Genomic DNA, 21,668 nt, shown 5'->3' with positions numbered 1-21,668 from the left:
TATACATACATACACATATATATGCATATATATATTCATATTTCTTTCATAGAGAATTACTTTAACAATTTGTAATAACAATGACAATTATCATTTATTGAGCTCCTACAGTTAAGAAGTGCATCTTTAAACTTCACAATTGAGGTAGCATTAACAATCACATATTAACAAAAACATGACAGTGTCATATCACTAGGAAGTGTCAAATCATACAATAAAGATTGAGATGAAAGTCTATGCTTATTCATTATTTTAGCATCATTAGATTAATGAAGTATGGGTAAAATTAAGGAAATATGTTTTCAATTATTTTGAACAGGATATGTCAAAGAAAAATTATTTATACTACTGATCCATGTAGGAGAATCAAAACCAGGGAATATATGACAGGAAAAATTTCTACTGAATTAAAAAAAATTACTAGAAATTATAAACATTTAAAGTTTTAAAAGACTGTCTCTTGGATTATGGAACTACTCTTACTAGTCAGACTAAACAAAAGATGATGAATTCACCTAAAGTGTGACACTGTCAAATGATATTTACTCAAGGCACCAGTTTCTTGTTCTTAGTTTTTTGTTCCATTTATGTATGTAAGTATGTATGTATGTATGTGTGTATGTATGTATTTATTTATTTATTCAGTGAGACAGGGTCTCACGATGTAGTTGAGACTGACCTGGAACTCACTGTGTAGCCCAAGCTGGTCTCGAACTCACAGTGATCCTCCTGTCTCAGCCTCAAGTGCTGGGATTACAGGCATGTGCCACCATGCCCAGCTCAAGTTCTTAGATTTTTTTGTATTTGACCTCTACTCCAGCAGATACATCAGTGATATGAGAGCAGAAAACCATACAAGCACATCACAATTCCTCCTCCTGGGCCTCTCAGAAAATCCTAAACTGCAACCCTTTCTCTTTGGACTGTTTCTGTCTACTTACCTGGTTACAGTACTTGGGAACCTGCTCATCATCCTGGCTGTCATCTCAGACTCCCACCTCCATAGCCCGATGTACTTCTTCCTCTCCACCCTGTCCTTTGTGGATATCTGTTTCACTTCCACCATGGTCCCAAAGATGCTGGTGAATATCCACACACAGCATAAAGGCATCTCCTATTCAGAGTGCCTCACTCAGGTATATTTTATTATGATTTTCATTGGAATGGATAATTTCTTACTGACCATCATGGCTTATGACCGCTTTGTGGCCATTTGTCACCCTCTGAACTACATGGTCATCATGAACCCTCGCCTATGTTGCCTCCTGGTTCTGATTTCTTGGTTCATCATCTTCTGGGATGCACTGCTTCACCTTCTACTGGTACTGCATCTGACGTTTTCTAGAGGTACTAAAATCCCTCATTTTGTCTGTGAGCTGCCTCCACTTCTCAAGGTGGCCATCTCTGATACCAGAATTAATAATGCTGTGTTGTTTGTAACAATTGCCCTCCTGGGTATGTTTCCTTTCACCGGTATCCTCTTCTCTTACTCTAAGATTTTCTCCACAGTAATGGGGATGTCTTCCAAAGCAAGCAGGTATAAAGCGTTTTCCACCTGTGGGTCTCACCTCTGTGTGGCCTCCTTGTTCGATGGAACAGGAATTGCAGTATATCTCAGTTCTTCTGTAACTCATTCTTCCCAGGGAAGCACAGTATCCTCTGTGATGTACACTGTGGTCACCCCTATGATGAACCCTTTCATCTACAGCCTGAGGAACAAAGACGTGAAGGGGCCCTGGGAAGACTCCTCAGCAGAACAGGCTCTTGTCTTTGATGGTCCAATATCTTTAGTACTGAATTAGCATTTCATTTCCTAAGGCAAATATTGTGATGTTCAATATCCTTATTTCATTATTTTTCTAAAACACATTGATTAATTTTTCTATTCCTAAACACTTGGCTCTACCTATAACCCTTCCTGTCTAAAAGATGCAATTCCTCTTGTTCACATCCCCAACCCAGATATATATATATATATATACATGTATCTTTTTTGCCTCAGTCTTTCATGTCTCTTGTGCCACTCAAAACTGTTTGCCAAATGAATTTCTCCTCATCATTAGTTATTTAATTCTTGAGATCACTTTCCTGTTGGAAGAGGGGATAAACGTGGAAAAAAGGGCTGACACGACATTTCCACGCAGCAGTTCCCCACGAGGAATGTAACCACTACGTGATGCATATATGTACCGATAAAATTAAAATTTCACAATTCCATTTCATATTTGGTCAGTTTTCTTACAATCGGACCTGATATTTCTAACTTCATGTTTGACGCACCTAAAACATGAAGTACCAATATGTTATCCCCCAAAATTATCTCATTAATGACCTTAAATATTCTCACTATAACAATGTGCTAAATATTTGATATGATGTATGTGTCAATGGCCCTGATTTGATAATACTACTAAGAATATGTACATGAAAACGTTGCTTCTTACCCTATAAGTATATAAAATATTATGTAGGTATTAAAGTGTTACTGAAAAGCTATTTTCCTGAATGTTAGTGTTTTTCATTTTCATTTTAGGTTATTTTTGTCTTATTTTTTTAAAAAATGTATTGAAAATACACAATAGTCAAGGCAAATTGCTTAGCATTTAGGATTGTGCTTGTGGCTTTTAGATGTCTTCATTTAATCCTGAAAATATTTATTGGAGATATTTTCTTTCATTCACCACATTTTGCAAAAGAAGAAATCAACATTAAGATGGAGTATAACTTACTGACACAAAGTTCACCATTCCAAGATGGCTATCTTACACCTTTAAAACCAATGAATGTTTTCATCTGAGATTCCACCTCACCCCACAAAGAATGACTGCTATCAAAAAATCACTCAATAACAAATGTTAGCAGGGTTGTGGGGGAAAGGAACCCTTCTCCATTGTTGGTGGGAGTGCAGACTGGTGCAACCACTATGGAAATCAATATGGAGATATCTCAAAGAGCTGTGGGAGTAGAGGTTCCATTTGACCCAGCCATCCCTCTGCTGGGTATCTTTCCAAAAGAATTGAAAGAATCATAGCACAGTGATATATGCACACCTATGTTTATAGTAGCACAGTTTGTAATAGCTAAAGCTTGGAAACAGCCCATTTGTCCGTCAGTTGGAAACTGGATAATGAAGATGTGGTTTATCTAGAAGTGGAATGCTACTCAGTCACAAAGAATGAGGAATTAGATTTATTCATAGGAGAATGGATACATATTGAGGATATACTTCTAAGTGAAATAAATAAGTCACACATTGTGTAAATACTGAATAGTTTCTCTTGTGTGAAAAACTATAATAGTACATAAGATCTTAATGAGATAATTGACAATATGAAATAGGAAGAAAAGGGCTAAACATGTAGGGAAAGTGGGAAGGGTAGGAAAAGGTAATAAGGGAAAGAAAAAAGAGGAGCAAATGAAAAAGTGGAAATAAAATGTTTGTAAATTGGGAGGAGAGGAGGGGATGAAGGGAGGGCAGGAACAAGGGGAAAAATAAGAACCAAGTCCTGTCATATAAAGGTACAAGAACCCAATGATGAATGTAACTGTACTGTATACCTAAAATGTACCAATAAACTCAATGAGGAAAAAAATAAAACCAATGACTGGATTTTCAATGTGAAAACTACTCCTTGAAGAGAACTTGTTCATTTAATTCATAGTCCTGTCATGCTTAGGGTAACTCTAAGATGTTGTTACAGTCCCTGTGGCCTTCATTTTTTTTCTTACATTCCACTTCGAGTCCTTTTGCCTCCCTCCTTCCTTCCTTGCCTCCTTTTACTCCATTCTCCTTTATTTTCTTGTTTATTTAATTTATTTGTTCCACTTCCTTCCTTCCCTCTCATTTTTTCCTTCTAAGTTTTTGATGTTTTTAAAATAAAGAATCACATCACTATGCAAGCAGAAAGAAATACAGCTCAAGTGGCACTGGAACATGGAATAATGTGAAGCTGTAAACTTTGTCTCAGCCTTAGGTACTGCTTGACTTGCATACTTTTCTTTGTGCTTCCCCTTCTTTTTTTTTTTTTTTTGGATAGAGCTCAGGTCCTTGCACTTGTGAGGCAGTCCCCAGAACCACTTAGCTAAATCCCCGGCCCTGCAGTGCTTCTTTAAATGATTGATAGGGACTAAATTAATGAAGTATATACACATGACATACACATGAACTGTTTAATCTTGTGTCTTCATCTAGGGGGCATTCATTAAAGGAAGGAGTGCACAGACAGAACATATGAAATGTGCCCAAGTCACGCTGATCAGTGATAGTTATTGTCAACAAGAGAAGCTTCATTCAGTATTTGAAAGACTTTTTATTTCATTGTGGATACCTCATCTGTGCTGAATAAAAAATAGGCTGTGCACATTATTTCTCTTCAAATTTATGCATATAATTATACACAAAAATAAAAAATAAAATGCCCTGTTACAAAAAGAGGGAAAGGGTAACCTTAGGTCACAGGACTTATTGAGTACTATTAAGACATACTTATGATCAACAATTTTTATATTTGCATTCTCTTTTGCCCTAATTTTATATTACATGCATTAACCTCATGTGGAGCAATTATTATCTGTTTAATCCACACTCGGGGCAGTTGTGCCAACTAGAAATCAACACAAAGACTATGTTATGCCCCAGAGATACTAATGACCTGTCCTATGTCACAAAATTGATAAGTGGACCTCAAAAAATTAAAAATTAATCTCACACATTCTGTCCAATGAATTAAAATTTTCATTGTTTCCTAAGCATCAGAAATGTTTAAGCAGATACAGTGCAGTTTTAACCACAGGAGCATCTAAGGTACAATTTTTAACTCTCTTAGTCACTAAATGGAAATATAATCCGGTCCTTACATGTCCCCAAGTGATAGTGTATGAAATAATTACATGCACGAAGAGGATCTAGAAAGTTGAAATAATGTCTTGTGGTGGTAGCAGGACAGAAATATGTGTTGAATTAGCAAGTGCGTGCTCTTCTGTGGTATTTGCCTGTGATCTCTGTCTGTCTTTCTTATGGTGGATGCACCTGGTGCCACACACTGTTCTATTCTCTGAGCTAATAGAAACCCCCAAAAGGAAAAGCACAGGCATGCCTTCCTGGGGTGGCAGAAACATGAAATTCTCGGTTGCGTTATAAAGGCGACAATCTGCCAGGATTGATGCTCAGAGCTCTATGTGAGAAATCAGTTTTACCCAACAAATCTACTAAGATGCAGTTAGTTACCAGGTCTTTCAATTATATACACAATAATAATGTGCCTTTTAAATATAGGGGAACAAAACATAAGAAATAAAACAAGTTACAACAATGCCTTCAAACCCATTCATGATGTTATGGTTACTGTCCTCCTCTTCTGCACACTTAGCATTTCCTTCATAATCATTTGGAGTGCTTAGAAAACACTGCAAAGGGACCCATTTTCTGCTATTATGTGTGAGACACCAGTGGGAGAATAGAATTTATAGAAGGCAAATTTGAAATAATAATTCTGTCTTCCTCACTATCACAAAGGACATAAAATTTCCATTACTTTTAACTAGTATTTTTATATTTATTCTTTCCCATCTAACTACCCAAATTGTTGTTTGTCTTTACAATGAGGAAAGAATATTTCAAGCATCCTTCCCATATCCATGAGTTACCTCTGCACTTACTAAGTGATGCTGTTTCTCTGCTGGATCATAGCCAAGGAGAGCAGACCCTCCTACATCTGTTGTCCAATGAAAGCTCAGGCTCTGCCCTCAAGATTAAAAGTAATACAAATTCAGATGCCAATTGTATTTTTTCCTCATCGAGTTTATTGGTACTTTTGTAGGTATCCAGTACAGTTACATTCATCATAGGGATCTAGTATCTTTTACATGACAGGTCTTGCTTCTCATTTTCTCCCCATGCCTCTGCCTCCCTTCACACCCTAGATGCCAATTTCATGATTCAGACCACCATGAAGACTGGGATATAGCTATGGAGCTCACTGTACTTGAGTCATCACACTAAAGGGTGGAGTGCAGAAAGAAATTATTTATACTTATATGATATTGGAGGCTCTATGCACAGTACTCATAAATGGCCAAATTGGCCTATGCCATTCCAATCTCTAAGGGCGTTCTAACCTAATACAATGGAGATAAGTAAGGAAATGTCCACAAGAAGTTTTGAGGTCTTCCACTACTCAGATAAAGTTAGTACATCCTAATCACTTCTGTTTTATTTTATTTTTTATTATACAATATTTAAATATCTATCTGCTTTCATTTCACTTCTGTATTAAAATACGCAAAGCAAAACACATTGTATGCACTTCAGTAACTTTAATTACATTCACATTATCCTGGAACACTTGACATTATAGATGTTCAGGAACTTTTTATTTTCCAATCTAAAAGTGAAAACACAACTTAAAATTTCTCTGTTCATCCACCCAGCAGTAAACTATAAAATTTGTAAGAAATTGATTACAAATGTACAATACTAACATGACCAGAGAAGGAGAATTTACAAGTCTAGATATTCGGTCACTTTCCTTTTACCAAACTATATTTAAACGAATGTCAAAGGTACTGAGACTAGAATTTTCAACTGTGGAGTCTTCCTAGGGTACTTTTACTGACTGTATTCTTCAGGCTGTAGACAAAGGGATTCAGAACATTGTGTACATCATTGCAGCTGGAACACTGTTTCTGGGAAAGTTTAACACAGCTGAGCCATCATATACTCCAGCACCTGTTCCATCCAATAAGCAAACAACTGAAAATTGAGACACATGTGTAGAGAAAATTTTATTCTTCCTATTTCAGTATGATGATTTTCAGAATGAGAAAACAATGTTGTAGTCTGAGAAAATGATCCATTAGATTGAGGGTGGGGAAGAACATGGCATTGGAAATATACTTTATCATTTCTGGAGAAGTTGTCAAAATAGACTAGATTTTGGGCATTGTGGTTTTTCTATAAAATGGAATATTATTCAGCCACAAAGAATGAGGAATTAGATTCATTCATAGGAAAATGGATAAATATTAAGGATATACTCTTAAGCGAAATAAATAAGGCACACGTGTAAATACCAAATAGTTTCTCTGGTGTGAAAAACTATAATAGTACATAAGATCCTAATGAGATAATTGATCATGTGAAATGGGAAGAAAAGGGCTAAAGGTGTAGGGAAAGTGGGAAAGGTAGGGGAAAGATAATAAGAGAAAAGAAAAAAATATGAGAAAATGAAAAAATGGAAATAAAATGTTTATAAATAGGGAGGGTAGAAGGGGGTGAAGGGAAGGCAGGGACAAGGGGAAAAATGAGAACCAAGACCTGTCATGTAAAGGTACAAGACTCCAGTAAATGTAATTGTACTGTATACCTAAAATGTACCAGTAAACTCAATTTAAAAGTGAGCAATTTTTCACATCCTTATGTAGATAAATTTTAAGAGAATAAAATTAGGGAATGGGAATACAAATTCTGTGGAAAAATGAAAATCAAAACTATGAAGCCACAAAGTCAAGGGCTTCTGAAGATCCAGTACCTTGGGGGGTTACAGAGGGCTACCTGAGGCCATCACTATCAGTAGCATGACATCCATATCACAAACACAAGAATGAGGGAGAGTGCTTTCCAGCAGTGCACATGTGGAATTACTGCTGTAAGTTTGTATGTATATAATCATCTTGTAACCATGGTGGAGATGAAAATATTAGTCCAGTAGAGGTTGAAGATGAGAAAATCATAGAGATATGGAGGTGAGAGTCAGAGATTACAGCAAGAAAGTGAAAGTACTTGAGTACATTGATCAGGTACATGGACAGAAACAGTCCTAAGAGGACAGGCTGTAGGTATAGAACATCTTAAAATCCCAGGAGATGGAATTCTGAAGCAAATGTTAGATTTAATCCTTCTAGATATCTTGGGCATCTGGGAAAAAGAAAAGATGGTTACGCAGAAGAAAAAAATGTTCAGGAACAAATGCTCTATATATTTGTAATCCAAGGTTTCACTGGTAACATTCACACCCTTCAGGTACATACACCTTCAGCAATCTAAGTTGTGACAAGTCCATCTCCTTTGAAATCTTTACGAACTGGCATGTGAGTTAGTGATGAAGTATTTTATACTCATCTGAACAATGTAGAAGTCCAAGAATATCAGAGCTAATTAGTCTAAATTACAGTGAAATGTATCCTGTCTTTTAAAGTAATACAATGTTGTTCTACCCAACAACATGTAATAGGTTACACAAAAATAGTGTATCCTTTTCATTCTTTAAAAGTATTAATATATCTCTCTTATGCTTAAAAATGGTATTAAAATGAAAAAAATATGTAATTGATAACTCAGATGTTGCCATTTAGGAATCCCTCAATATTGAGTAATGATGCTTTTTTTACTTCTGTTATCATGCTGATCCTTTTCAGCACCCTAGGTAGAAATTTTCCTTTGAGATGCTGAGGAAACATATTACAGGCATAGAAAATCTACTGTCATGGATTAGATGTCTAGGAAGCAACACCAGTATGGAAGCAAAAGTAAACTTCGAGAATATGAAAATCCCATCACACACAAGTACATAAGACTAAAGACTCCTGTGGTGAAGAGTGTGCACAATTCTATTGGAACATCTCACTATCCAAACTTTCATGTGTGCTCGTGATGGAAAGAAATAGCTCCAATAGACCTTCCTCCATCCTTCTTTCCCTTTAACAATTAAATAAGTCTCCCACTTACGTATAAATGAGCTCATTTCTGGGAGAATGTTCATATGTCACATTTATTCATATCTGACAAATAAAATCTTATAAGTACACCCGTGGAGGTTTGCAACTGGATTGTTCATAATTCAGCGACTTACTGTACTAAGTTAAGTGATGTCTCTACTGTGTTGTGTACAAAATCTACAAACCCATACCTTCCACCTGCCAAAGGAGCACTGAAGGCTCTACCCAGCACACTGGCATTAACAATATCAGGTAGGGATATCCTATTTCAGACAACCATGATGGAGAAGGCAGAGCAGTATGGAACTGATTGGAGCAATCAAAATGAAAGTCAGCAGGAACTGAATGACTATGTACTATAATCTTGAGGCTCAATGCACAGAGCTCTTAACTGCCAAATTGGTCCATGTTATCCCAGTCTCAAATGACTTCTGAAATGTAATGGAAATTGAAGAATAGTGATAAAATTAATGTCCATAAAATGTTTTAGATCATCTGTTACTCAAGAGGTATCTCAAGTGTACCATTCAGTTTGTTATTTTCTTCCTTTAAATCAAAAGAACCTTAGCATTTTATTTCCATTCTTCACTGAAGTAGGACATAATTAGACGTCTCAGTTTTACAATTCTCAAGCATGTGCTGGTACCATTTTTGTGCAAACATTACTCTTTATCTATATCCAATGCTTTTCAATTCCAAAATGGAACTTTGCATCCATATGATTTCTACCTGCCACAAGTAGATTTGAAACATAATAAAATATTGAAGATATCAAACTTCAGAAATACAGTGATCAGCATTTAAAAGTGAGTTTGGGGTATTTAATTTCACAATATTTTCAAGCCTACAATCCAAAGGGATGCCAAACATTTGGGTTTACACTCTCCAACTGTAGATTCTCTTCAGTGTGCTGCTGATGTCGCTGTTCCTCAGGCTGCAGATGAAGGGATTCAGCATAGGGGTGACCACTGTGTACATAAGTGAGGTCACCATGCCCTTGCTGGGAGAATACAACACATCTGAACCAAGGTATGTTCCAATACTACTTCCATAAAATAAGCAAAGTGCTGACAGATGAGAACTACAGGTAGAAAAGGCTTTGTACCTCCCCCCAGATGACTGAAATTTTAGAATGGAGGAAACAATTTTATAGTAAGAAAAAAAATCCCTATGATGGGAAAAATGCCAAAGATAATACCACCAATATATTTGACTATGGTTTTGATTAAAGGATCAGAACATGAAAGGCTAAGGAGTTGAGAAGGGTCACAGAAGAAATTAGCAATTTCCACATCTTTGAAGCAGGTAAATTGTAAAACAACTGAATTATGCAGCTGGGACTCCACAAAGCTAATAAGGACAGACAGCAAAACCAGTAAGACACACTGGCGTGGGTTCACAATGATTGTGTAATGCAGGGGGCGACAGATGGCCACAAAGCGGTCATAGGCCATCACAATCAGAAGCATGTCATCCATACTTGCAAAAATGAGAAACACAAACATCTGTGTGAGGCGTCCCTCATAGGAAATGACTCTACTGTTACTTAGGATGTCCACAATCATCTTGGGAACTGTAGTAGAGATGAAACAGATGTTGTCAACAAAGGACAGATTTGAGAGGAAGAAGTACATGGGGGTGTGGAGGTGGGAGTCAGTGCTGATGGCCAGGATGATGAGCAGGTTCCCGAGCACTGTGACCAGGTACATGGACAGGAACATCCACAACAGGATGGGCTGCAAGTGTGGATCCTCTGAGAAGCCCAGGAGATGGTATTCTGAGACACATGCTAGATTATATGTTTTGATAGTTGTTGAACACCTTTTTAAAAAGAAAATTCATTAGAACATGAAACCAATAAATAGCACAAAAATATATATGTTATACATTTGAATATTCCCAGTCAAATTATCCCTGAATGAAGGCCAAAACCTTCAGCAAATTTGTTTTACTGTGACAAACTTGACTTTCATCAAGTCTTTTATTATTGAGTTGTTTTCCACTACCTTCAGTATAGTCTTGCTAGGCAATCAAAAAATTTAGGAAACATGAATTTTTGAACCCAGTAAAGTACACACAATTTTTATTTTGCAAAATGTATTGAAAGAAAGTTAAGCCAAATGAGCATCAAGACCTGTCATGTAAAGGTACAAGATCCCAATGATGAATGTAGCTGCACTGTATACCTAAAATGTACCAATAAACTCAATGAGAGATTAAAATAAGATCCTATTGGAAAAAATGAAATGTATTCAAATATATTACTTTAATCTTAGAAAATGGTACAATATGTCTTTACTTCAGGTGTTTAAACTACTACAAGATGTAGGACTGCATTACCTGAAAATAAAGTAAATTTGATCATCATCAGAACATGCTGTGTTGAGCCAGTAACCTCACAGATATTTTCATCATTCTTGGGTTTTCTGATTTTCATCTTTCAATGAGATAAGAGCTCTTTCAGCCTTTGTTTGTTCATCAGTTATATAATATGTAACTCTTAGCCTTGTCTTACTCTTACATGTACAAATAAGGCTAAAATAGATGCACATAATTTTAGTATATTATGACCACAAATGGAACACTGGCCCACACTGTACGTCAATGATTTTTTTAAATAATGAAAACCAAGGGCTAAAGGTGTAGTGGAAGTGGGAGAACGTTAGGGGAAAGGAAATAAGAGGAAAGAAAAAAATGAGAAAATGAAAAAAATGGAAATAAAGTATCTGTGAATAGGGAAGGGAGGAGAGGTTGAAGGGAGGGCAGGGACAAGGGGAAAAATGAGAACCAAGACCCGTCCTGTAAAGGTACAAGTTCCCAATGATGAATGTAACTGTACTGTATACCTAAAATGTACCAATAAACTCAGTGAAAAAAGAGAATGAGAACCAAGATCTATCACGTTCCAAAAGATAAATGTAACTGTGCTGTATATTTAAAAAGTACCAATAAATTCAATGAGAAAATAATAAAAAGCACATTTGACATTTTAATTTTCTTCAGAATTTTCTTATAATACAGCACAACTAGTAAATTTGCTAGTTTGACATCTCTTTGTTCCGTTTACTGACTCAGTATTTTCCAGTATGGTAGAAATATGCTTTATTATTTTTCTGATCATAAACCCTTTCATTTTCAATGAAATACATTAGAAATAAAGAAAGCATGGCTGAGCTCTATCCTTTGTAATTCTGACTGACAAATTTTCACATCAATTTTTTCCAATATACATATTGCATTTCTCTTATTTCAGGTATGTAAAAGAAACTGAAACACATCTTTTGTAGAACTATACTGAAATTTATTTGGGAAAAACACACAGTAGAAAAGTACATGGAATAATGTAAGCATTTGTCTGCAGCAAAAAACTACATAAAAATAGGTAAACACATCTGTAAATAATGTAATCCTCCCTCATTTGTATAATAGGAATAATTATCTACTTTATGTGGTTCATTTAAAAATGTTTTAAAAGAATTTAGTTTGCATCAATCTTGGTTCCAATTTGCTAATATATTTATTTAGGGATATTTTTATATATTCAGACACTATAGGCTCTGACCATGAAATTTAATCTGAAATCTACATTTCAGGTTCTTGTGTTACTCTGTTACACTAGAGTTGAGAACCACTGTCTTAGCATATTTATTAGCATTTAGAAAATCTTCCATTTATTAACACCTCTACAGATGCAGACATATAAATATTTAATAGTATTTATAAAAACAGGAATATTTTATAAGATCTGAACAATCACCTAAGAAATCTGAATTCTTACTATGTCTCCATAATTTCATTCTCTTGCTCTCCTGGTCTCATAAGAATCTATTCTTATCAATTGTATGGGTATATTTTCCTTTCAATATTTCTGGACCAGCATTGATTTATGAATTCAGTTTTCTTAAATATTTATCCATAGAGTGTCAAAACTCAGCTAAGCACTGTAAAAAATAAGTATTGTGGCTGAAAGATATTACTTGCTCAAGTGCTTTGAATTGTTCTTTAACTATTGACACCATGATCTGAGAGACAAAAACTTCATTTAACTTTTAAGTTTAATAAGTCAATGTTTTCAAAACTCTTGTACATCTTTACTTGTTATGTGAAAATGTGTAGAAAATATATTGGTGGGTGATACTTCTCTGATTTCTAACAAAAATATATGTAAAATTTCACAGGTTATTTTCTAAAAACAACGAGGTGGTCATTAAAATTCACATACTTTCTTCTTGAGATATATCTTCAAAATATCCCTGAAGTCTGTCCAGACATGAACTCTTTATGATAACACACAAACGATTTCATCATCAGGAAGGGAACAACATTTCCATTTTGCTCCAATGGTGAAGTTTTTGCCAAGAAATGGAACTGGGAAAACAAACATTTTAGTTGTGGGTCATTGTCCTGCTACAATAGGCAGATTGTGCGTATATATCTATTTCTCTCTGCACTCATTTGCCTGAGGAAAATAAGGAGAATAATACTCATCTCTGTATGGTGGCAACTAAACAAAGTTTGGAGCTTAAATGTGTATGATTTGTTGTTTCCTTATGAACTAATTACATGATAATGCAAGTAAGAAGTTAACTGATAGTGTAAACTATTCAAAACGCACTGGAGTCTTGAATGATATGAAGTTATATAATAATATATCTAAGCCAGAAGCACATATTGACCTCTTCCTGTCTCTTTGTGCCCTTTTAAACCAATGAATAACTCTGTTTCATTTTAAATATTTTATATAGGTATAATTAAATAGATTATCATGTACATGTGTCAAAAGCAATAAGTGGAACAGAAAAGATTAAAAAATAAATTGACAGATACTGTCCAATGCAGTAAAATGTTTCGTTTTAGCACAGCAGAGAAAGATATAAGCAGAGATTCCATATATAGTCACTGGTACATTATACTTTCATATTTGTCCCCATTAAGTTCATTGGTACATTTAAAGCAAACAATACAGTTACATTTATCATTGGGATCTTGTACCTTTACATGATATGTCTTGGTTCTTGTTTTTCCCCATACCTCTTCCCTTCGGACTTTCACATTTCCTAAAGGAAAATGAAATCATGTCATGAGTTATCCCCACTTGAGGCTGTGTGAAATTATTGCAAACATGGAAGAGAATATGGAAAGCTACAAGATACCCTGCAGGAGCGGCAGGAGAGAAATGTACAGGATGACCTATCTTTCCTATGGTAGATGTAGCTAATGCTATTCATTGCTCTGCTTTTTGAGCTTTCAGGAACCCCAAACAGGAAAGGCATGGGGAGCAAAGTATCCCTTCCTGGAGTGTCCAAGAAGTGAAGTGGTTTTTTGTGCTGTTGAGGAAAATCTGCCAGTGTTAGTTCTCCCATAATTCCATATCTGTATTCAGACAGCCGAATTCAATTGAATAATTTTGCTACCGAACAATCTACTGCAGGTTCCATGGAAATGACAGTATTTCCATTTTCTACAAGCAATAATAATGTAGTTAATTATAACTACAGGCAGAAAAAGCACATGAAGTGAATCAAGCTACATAGAACACATTATTCAGTGCCTGGAATATGGGAAGACCAGAAAAACCAGTTAGTGATATTATGGTTACCTTCTCTACATCCTTATCATCAACTTCATAAAACTTTTAGTGTGCTTAGGAAACACTGCAGAAGAGGATATCTTCTGCTATGTGTGAGACACCAATGAGAAATAAAAACAGGGCATATAGATAGCAAATTTTAAATAATAATTCTGCTTTCCCCACTAAAATCATGAACATAGCTTTACATTCCTTATAACATATTTCTCACATTTCTACTTCTCCACCTGACTGCCTAAATGGTCATATTTGTCCTTATGATGAAGAAAAAATACTTTCAAGGATACTTCCCATATCATTGAGATCCCCCTGCACTTACTGGGTGGTGCTGTTTCTCTGCTGGGTCATAATCAAGGGAACCATATCCAAAGACTCTCCTATGTCTGCTGCCCAGTGACACAATATTGAAACTAATACATAGTCAAATATGATCTTCCTCAAACATACAACCATGAGCCTGGGACATGGATATGGAGGTCACTGGACTGGTGTCATCAAGCTGAAAGCCTGGAGTGCAAGTTGATCATTGACTACTCTGTGACCTTGGGGGCTCAAAAAGCAGAGCTCATAATTAACCAAATCGGTCCATGCCATCCCATTCTCTAAGGGCTTCCTGACACTAATGGAAGATGGAGACAAGAAGAAAATAAATGTCCACAGAGATTTTGGGCTATTCCTCTACTCAGGTAAAATAGGTATATACAATTTGCTTCTTTTATTTATGTGTAGTTTTTAAATAACCATCTGCCTTTATTTCATCCATGGGGTAGAATACATATGTCAAACAACTTAAAATATTTACTACATTAATTAATTACACATTTTGATGATACAACATCATACATTTAAAGTAATTTTTATTTTCTGAAGTCAAATATATATTCAATATTAAAATTCCCTGTTCACCCCACCAGGATTTTGGAAGTCTAGATGTTAGGTTTCTCTGCTTTTTCCAAACTACATTCAAGTGAATGGCACAGATACTCAGAGGGGACTGTTCTGTTGTGGGTCTTGCCAGGCTGTTTATAATGCCCCAGTTTCTCACACAGTAGATGAAGATATTCAGCAAAATGGGGGCCACTGTATACATCATAGAAACTACTGCACTCTAGGTAGTAAATTTTGATGCAGCTGAGCCAACACATACACCAATGCCTCTTGCATAAGATAAGCAAACTGACAGTTGGGAGACTCACTTGGAGAAGACTTTATACTACCAACCATTAATGGGCTTTTCAGTGTGAGTAAAAAAATTAGGAAGAGGAAACAATCTGTAAGATGAGGGGCAGGGAGAACATAGTGATATACTTCACTGTGTTACTATGAAAGTTGTTAAAACAAACAAGGATTTTTGCATCTATATTCATTAAGGAGATTGGCTTGTAGTTTTCTTTTTTAGCTGGGTCTTTCCATGATTTGGGAATCAAAGTAACACTTGCTTTCAGGAATGAATTAGGAAGTATTGCTTCCCTTTCAATTTAATTGAAACATTTAAGAGTAGTTCTTCTCTATATATCTTGTAAAATTCCGCAATGAATCCATCAGGACCTGAGCTTTTTTTTTTTCTTTAATTGAGTTTATTGGTACATTTTAGGTATACAGTACAGTTACATTCATTATTGGGATCTTGTACCTTTACATGACAGGTGGTCTTGCTTCTCATTTTTCCCCTGGTCCGTGCCCTCTCTTCACCCTCTCCTTCCCTCCCTATTTACAAACACTTTATTTCCAGTTTTTCAATTTCTCATATTTTCTCACTTATTACCTTTCCCCTATCCTTCCCACTTTCCCTACACCTTTAGCACTTTTCTTCCCATTTCACAATGTCAGTTACCTCATTAGATCTTCTGTACTATTATAGTTTTTCACACCAGAGAAACTATTATGTATTTACACATGTTTGACTTATTTATTTCACTTAGGAGTGTATCCTCAATATGTATCCATTTTCCTATGAATGAGTCTAGTTTCTCATTCTTTTTTTTTCTTTTATTGAATTGATTGGTACATTTTAGGTATATAGTAAAATTACATTTATCATTGGTATCTTGTACCTTTACATGACTGTATTGGTTCTCATTTTTCCCCCTTATCCGTATCCTCCCTTCACTCCTTCCTCCCCTCTCCATTTACAAACACTTTATTTCAATTTTTACAATTTCTCATATTTTTTTCTTTTCCTTTATTACCTTTCCCCTACCCTTCCGATTTTCCCTACACCTTTAGCCTTTTTCTTCCTATTTCATATTGCCAATTATCTCATTATGATCGTATATACTATTACAGTTTATTCATACCAGAGAAACTATTCTGTATTTACACATGTGACTTATTTGTTTCACTTAGGAGTATATCCTCAATATGTATGCATTTTCCTATGAATGAATCTAATTTCTCATTCATTATGGCTGAGTAGTTTTCCATTTTATAGAAAAACTACATCTTCTTTATCCAATCTCCAACTGATGGGCAAATGGGCTGTTTCCAAATTTTATTACAAACTGTGCAGCTGTAAACATGGGTGTGCATATATCACTCTGTTATGATTCTTTTAATTTTTTGGAAAGATATCCAGAAGAGAGATGACTGGGTAAAATGGAATCTCTACTCCCAGCTCTTTGAGGTATCTCCATATTGATTTCCATAGTGGTTGTACCAGTCTGCACTCCCACCAACAATGGAGAAGGGTTCCTTTCTCCCCACAACCCCGACATGGGCTTTTCTTTGTTGGTAAGTTTTAATTACATTTTCAATTTCACTGATTGCATTTGAGGTATTTAAAAAGTTTTTATCTTCTTTCAACATTGGTAATTCATAAGTGTCTAGAAATCTGTCCATTTCTTCTGTGTTTTCCATTTTTTTGACTAAAGGTTCTCAAAGTAGGTATTGATTACCCTCTGGACTTCACCTTTTTCATTCCTAATTGAATGGATCTGAGTCTTTTCTTTCCTTTTTTTGATAAGGTTAGCTAAGGGTTTATCAATTTTATTTATTCTTTCAAAAAACCAACTCTTTCAATACATTTCTTTTTTGTATCATTTTCTTAGTTTCCATTGCATTCATTTCTGCTCTAATCTTTATAATTTCCTCTCTTGTACGAGTTTTGGGTTTTTCTTGCTCTTGTTTTTTTAGTAGTCTAAGATTCATCATCAGGTTGTTTATTTGAGCTCGCTCTGTTTTCCTAGTGTGGGCATTCAGTGCTATGAATTTTCTATGAGGAACTGCTTTCGTTGTGTCCCATAGATTCCTGTATGGTATATTGGCATTATTATTTATTTCTCAAAAAAATCTAATTTCTTCTTTAATTTCCACTGTCAACTATTGATTTTCTCAGGAGTGTGTTGTTCAATTTCCATGTGTTTATGAGGTTCCTATGGTTTCTTATTCATTCATAGGAAAATGGATACATATTGAGATATACTCCTAAGTGAAATAAATAAGTCACAAATGTGTAAATAACAAATAATTTCTCTGGTGTGAAAACTATAATAGTACATAAGATCCTGATGGTGTAATAGACAATGTGAAATAGGAAGAAACGGGCTAAAGGTGTAGGGAAAGTGGGAAGGATGGGGCAAAGGTAACAAGGGAAAACAAAAAAGAAATATGAGAAAATGAAAAAATGGAAATAAAATGTTTGTAAAAGGGGAGGGAAGGAGGGGTGAAGAGAGGGAAGGGACAAGGGGAACAAATGAGAACCAACATCTGTAATGTAAAGGTACAAGATCTCAATGATGAATGAAACTGTACTGTATACCTAAAATGTACCAAAAAACTCAATAAAAAATAAAATTAAACAAATAAGATTAAGATAGTGGTCAGTGTTGCAAAATAAATTAGCAATTTCCACATCTCTGGACTAAGAAAATTGTAAGACAATATAATGAACCAGATAGGAGTTGAAAACACTAAGCAAAAATAAAATAAAAAACTAAGAAGCCACAAAGTCAAGGTTTTCCAACTATTGAGTCATTGGGTTGCAGATGGCCCCAAACTGATCACAGGCTATCACAGTCAGGAGCCTGTGATTCCTGCTTCCAAAGATAAAAAGGGAGACCTCTCTGTCAAACAGCCAACATAGTAGATGACTTTGCAGTGAGGGTGGGTGTCCACAATCATCTTTCAGACCATGGCGAAGATGAAACAAAATTAGTCACAGAGAAGCTGGAGAGAAGAACATGGCAGTGTGGAGGTTGGAGTCAGAACTGATGGTCAGGATAATGAGCAGATTCCTGAGCCCTGTGACCACGTAACTGCACAGAAATAGTGCTGAGCGGACAAGCTGTGGACTGCACACATATGAGAGTGATAAGGGATGGAATTCGGAAGCAAGTATTAGATTCTGTACTTCTCAGTAGCTTTCACACCTTTGCAAAAGAAAACATTTTTGGACAAAAGAGAAACATGTGCAGGTATGAACTACTTGATATATTTTGAATCCAAGTTCACATTAATAGTGTATACACTCTGGAGGTCCAATAACCTTCAGTAATCTGTAAGTTGTGGCAAAGAACATCTTCTTAGAACTCTTTTAATACTTATTTATGAGTTACTCACAAACTTCTATACCCAACTATGTCAGAAATACTCATGTGAAAAATTTAAAAGATGAAGAACCTGAGTGACCACAATCCAAGTGGTCATAGTGACTCATCCTGCCTTCATAACAAGGAGAATATGAAATATTATTCTTTCTCTAGAAAAAAACAGTTCTTACTAAACAAAATTATAAAATAATAAAATATTTCTTACTGTATTCTAAGTAAATGGAAGAAGTTCTCTTCACATATATTTGTGAACATCAAGAGTTTGCTTTGCATTATATGGAAAATAATTAAAGTCAATAGTTTATAATATGAAAATATTACTATGTACCAGTTATTTTTCAAGAATATTTAAATCATTACTGACTTTATTGATTTCCTTCCTTTTGGGGTATAAGCAGCAACGCAAATAATATTTACTCTATAAAAAATTGTGACTATCTAAATTTTCTGTTTATCCCTCATGGAGTCCAAGTCCTAATCAGTATCCTTTTTTTTTCTAATTGAGTTTATTGGTACATTTTAGGTATACAGTACAGATACATTCATCACTGGTATCTTGTACCTTTACATGACAGGTCTTAGTTCTCATTTTTCCCTTTATCCCTGCCCTCTCTTCACCCCCTCCCCTATTTATAAATACTTTATTTCCATTTTTTATTTTTTCATGTTTTTTTCCTTTCCCCTTATTTCATTTCCCCTATGCTTCCCACTTCCCCTAGCCTTTAGCCTTTTTCTTCCTATTTCACAGTGTGAATTATATCATTAGGATCTTATGTACTGTTATAGTTTTTCACACCAGAGAAACTATTTAGTATTTATACATGTGACTTATTTATTCTAAGTAAATGGAAGAAGTTCTCTTCACATATATTTGTGAACATCAAGAGTTTGCTTTGCATTATATGGAAAATAATTAAAGTCAATAGTTTATAATATGAAAATATTACTATGTACCAGTTATTTTTCAAGAATATTTAAATCATTACTGACTTTATTGATTTCCTTCCTTTTGGGGTATAAGCAGCAACGCAAATAATATTTACTCTATAAAAAATTGTGACTATCTAAATTTTCTGTTTATCCCTCATGGAGTCCAAGTCCTAATCAGTATCCTTTTTTTTTCTAATTGAGTTTATTGGTACATTTTAGGTATACAGTACAGATACATTCATCACTGGTATCTTGTACCTTTACATGACAGGTCTTAGTTCTCATTTTTCCCTTTATCCCTGCCCTCTCTTCACCCCCTCCCCTATTTATAAATACTTTATTTCCATTTTTTATTTTTTCATGTTTTTTTCCTTTCCCCTTATTTCATTTCCCCTATGCTTCCCACTTCCCCTAGCCTTTAGCCTTTTTCTTCCTATTTCACAGTGTGAATTATATCATTAGGATCTTATGTACTGTTATAGTTTTTCACACCAGAGAAACTATTTAGTATTTATACATGTGTGACTTATTTATTTCACTTAGGAGTATATCCTCATTATATATTCATTTTCCTATGAATGACTCTAATTTCCCATTCTTTATGGCTGAGTAGTATTGCATTTTATAGAAAAACCACATTTTCTTTATCCAGTTTCCAACCAATGGGCAAATGAGCTGTTTTAAAGTTTAAGCTATTACAAATTGTGCTGCTATAAACCTACGTGTGCATATGTCACTCTGGTATGATTAATTTAATTCTTTTGAAAAGATACCCAGCAGAGGGATGGCTTGGAACCTCTAAACCTAGTTATTTGAGGTATCTCCATACTGATTTACATAGTGGTTGCACCAGTCTGCACTCCCACCAAAAATGGAGAAGGGTTCCTTTTTCCCCAGAACCCTGGCAACATATTTTATTAGTTGATTTCTTGATAGCAGCAATTCTTTGCAGCATGAAGTGGAATCTCATTGTAGTTTTCATCTGCATCTCTCAAATGACTAGTGATATGGAACATTTTTTATATATTTCCTTGCTGCTTTTACTTCTTTGTCCGAGAAATGTTTGTTCATTTCAGATGCCCATTTTGTAATCGGATCTTTATATTTGGGGTTTGATTTTTTAAAGTTCTTTATATATTCTAGAACAATGGAGAAGGGTTGCTTTCTCCCCAGAACCCCGCCAACGTATTTTATTCTTTGTATTTGGTGGGCCTGATTTTTGAGTTATTTATATTTTCTAGGTAACAGTCCTTTGTCTGCGGAGCATCTGGTGAAATTTATTTTCCACATTGTAGGTTTTCTTTTAGTTCTGTTGATGGTTTCTTTTGCATTGCAGAAGCTTTTTAATAAGATGAAATCCCACTTGTTGATTCTTTCTGCTAATTCCTGTGCTACTGAGGATTTGTTCATAAAGTATTTTCCTATGCCAATGTCTTCAAGTTATGCCTAACTTAATCTATGTCTTTTAGTAAAATACACAGTCTAACATGACTCTCTGCTCACTTAAAAATATGGCATCAGTGCACACTATAGAGATCAGTATCTAAGAAAATATTGAAATGTTAAGAAACATACATGAAATTATTTATATCCATATTTGTCTCCATAAAAACCATCCAGTCTCAGTGAAACAACTCATGAAGATATTTTTGCATTTTTTCCTGTATTCTATAGTGAACTGTTGAAACTGTTTCATTTTCTTCTAAACTTAAACTTTCTTATTTATAGTTAAGAATTAGCACCAATGAGAATCTGAAGTGTGTTCCAGATTTGTGTATCAACAGTTTTATCCCTTGTTAACATTTTATGTCAGTTCTTCCCAATACATGAATTATAACTTACATATCTCAGCTCCATAAAAAATTCTGTATCATTGTTTTATCAGC

At 35.0% G+C, this 21,668-nt stretch overlaps 2 protein-coding genes across 2 annotated transcripts; one reads left to right on the top strand and one right to left on the bottom strand.

Annotated features, from left to right (window-relative positions):
• Positions 1-836: 836 nt before the first annotated feature.
• Positions 837-1,802, top strand: LOC104869842 (olfactory receptor 7D4). The gene has a single exon (XM_010635201.3). It carries the CDS (start codon positions 837-839, stop codon positions 1,800-1,802), a length of 966 nt encoding a protein of 321 aa, XP_010633503.3.
• An 8,040-nt stretch (positions 1,803-9,842) lies between these two features.
• On the bottom strand, positions 9,843-10,424 carry LOC104869834 (olfactory receptor 7E24-like). The gene has a single exon (XM_033757510.1). It carries the CDS (start codon positions 10,422-10,424, stop codon positions 9,843-9,845), a length of 582 nt encoding a protein of 193 aa, XP_033613401.1.
• Between the last annotated feature and the right edge of the window lie 11,244 nt (positions 10,425-21,668).

Source organism: Fukomys damarensis, unplaced genomic scaffold (assembly GCF_012274545.1).
Source record: "Fukomys damarensis isolate Sample0158 unplaced genomic scaffold, DMR_v1.0_HiC HiC_scaffold_30, whole genome shotgun sequence".
NCBI lineage: Eukaryota > Metazoa > Chordata > Mammalia > Rodentia > Bathyergidae > Fukomys > Fukomys damarensis.
Note: the sequence above shows the minus strand (reverse complement) of the source record. Positions and strands in the feature narration are given on the sequence as shown.

Bases quoted from the DNA above. Each gene is read 5' to 3' on its own strand.
- LOC104869842 (XM_010635201.3), top strand. From the start codon at position 837: ATGAGAGCAGAAAACCATACAAGCACATCACAATTCCTCCTCCTGGGC.
- LOC104869834 (XM_033757510.1), bottom strand. From the start codon at position 10,424: ATGTACCTGGTCACAGTGCTCGGGAACCTGCTCATCATCCTGGCCATC.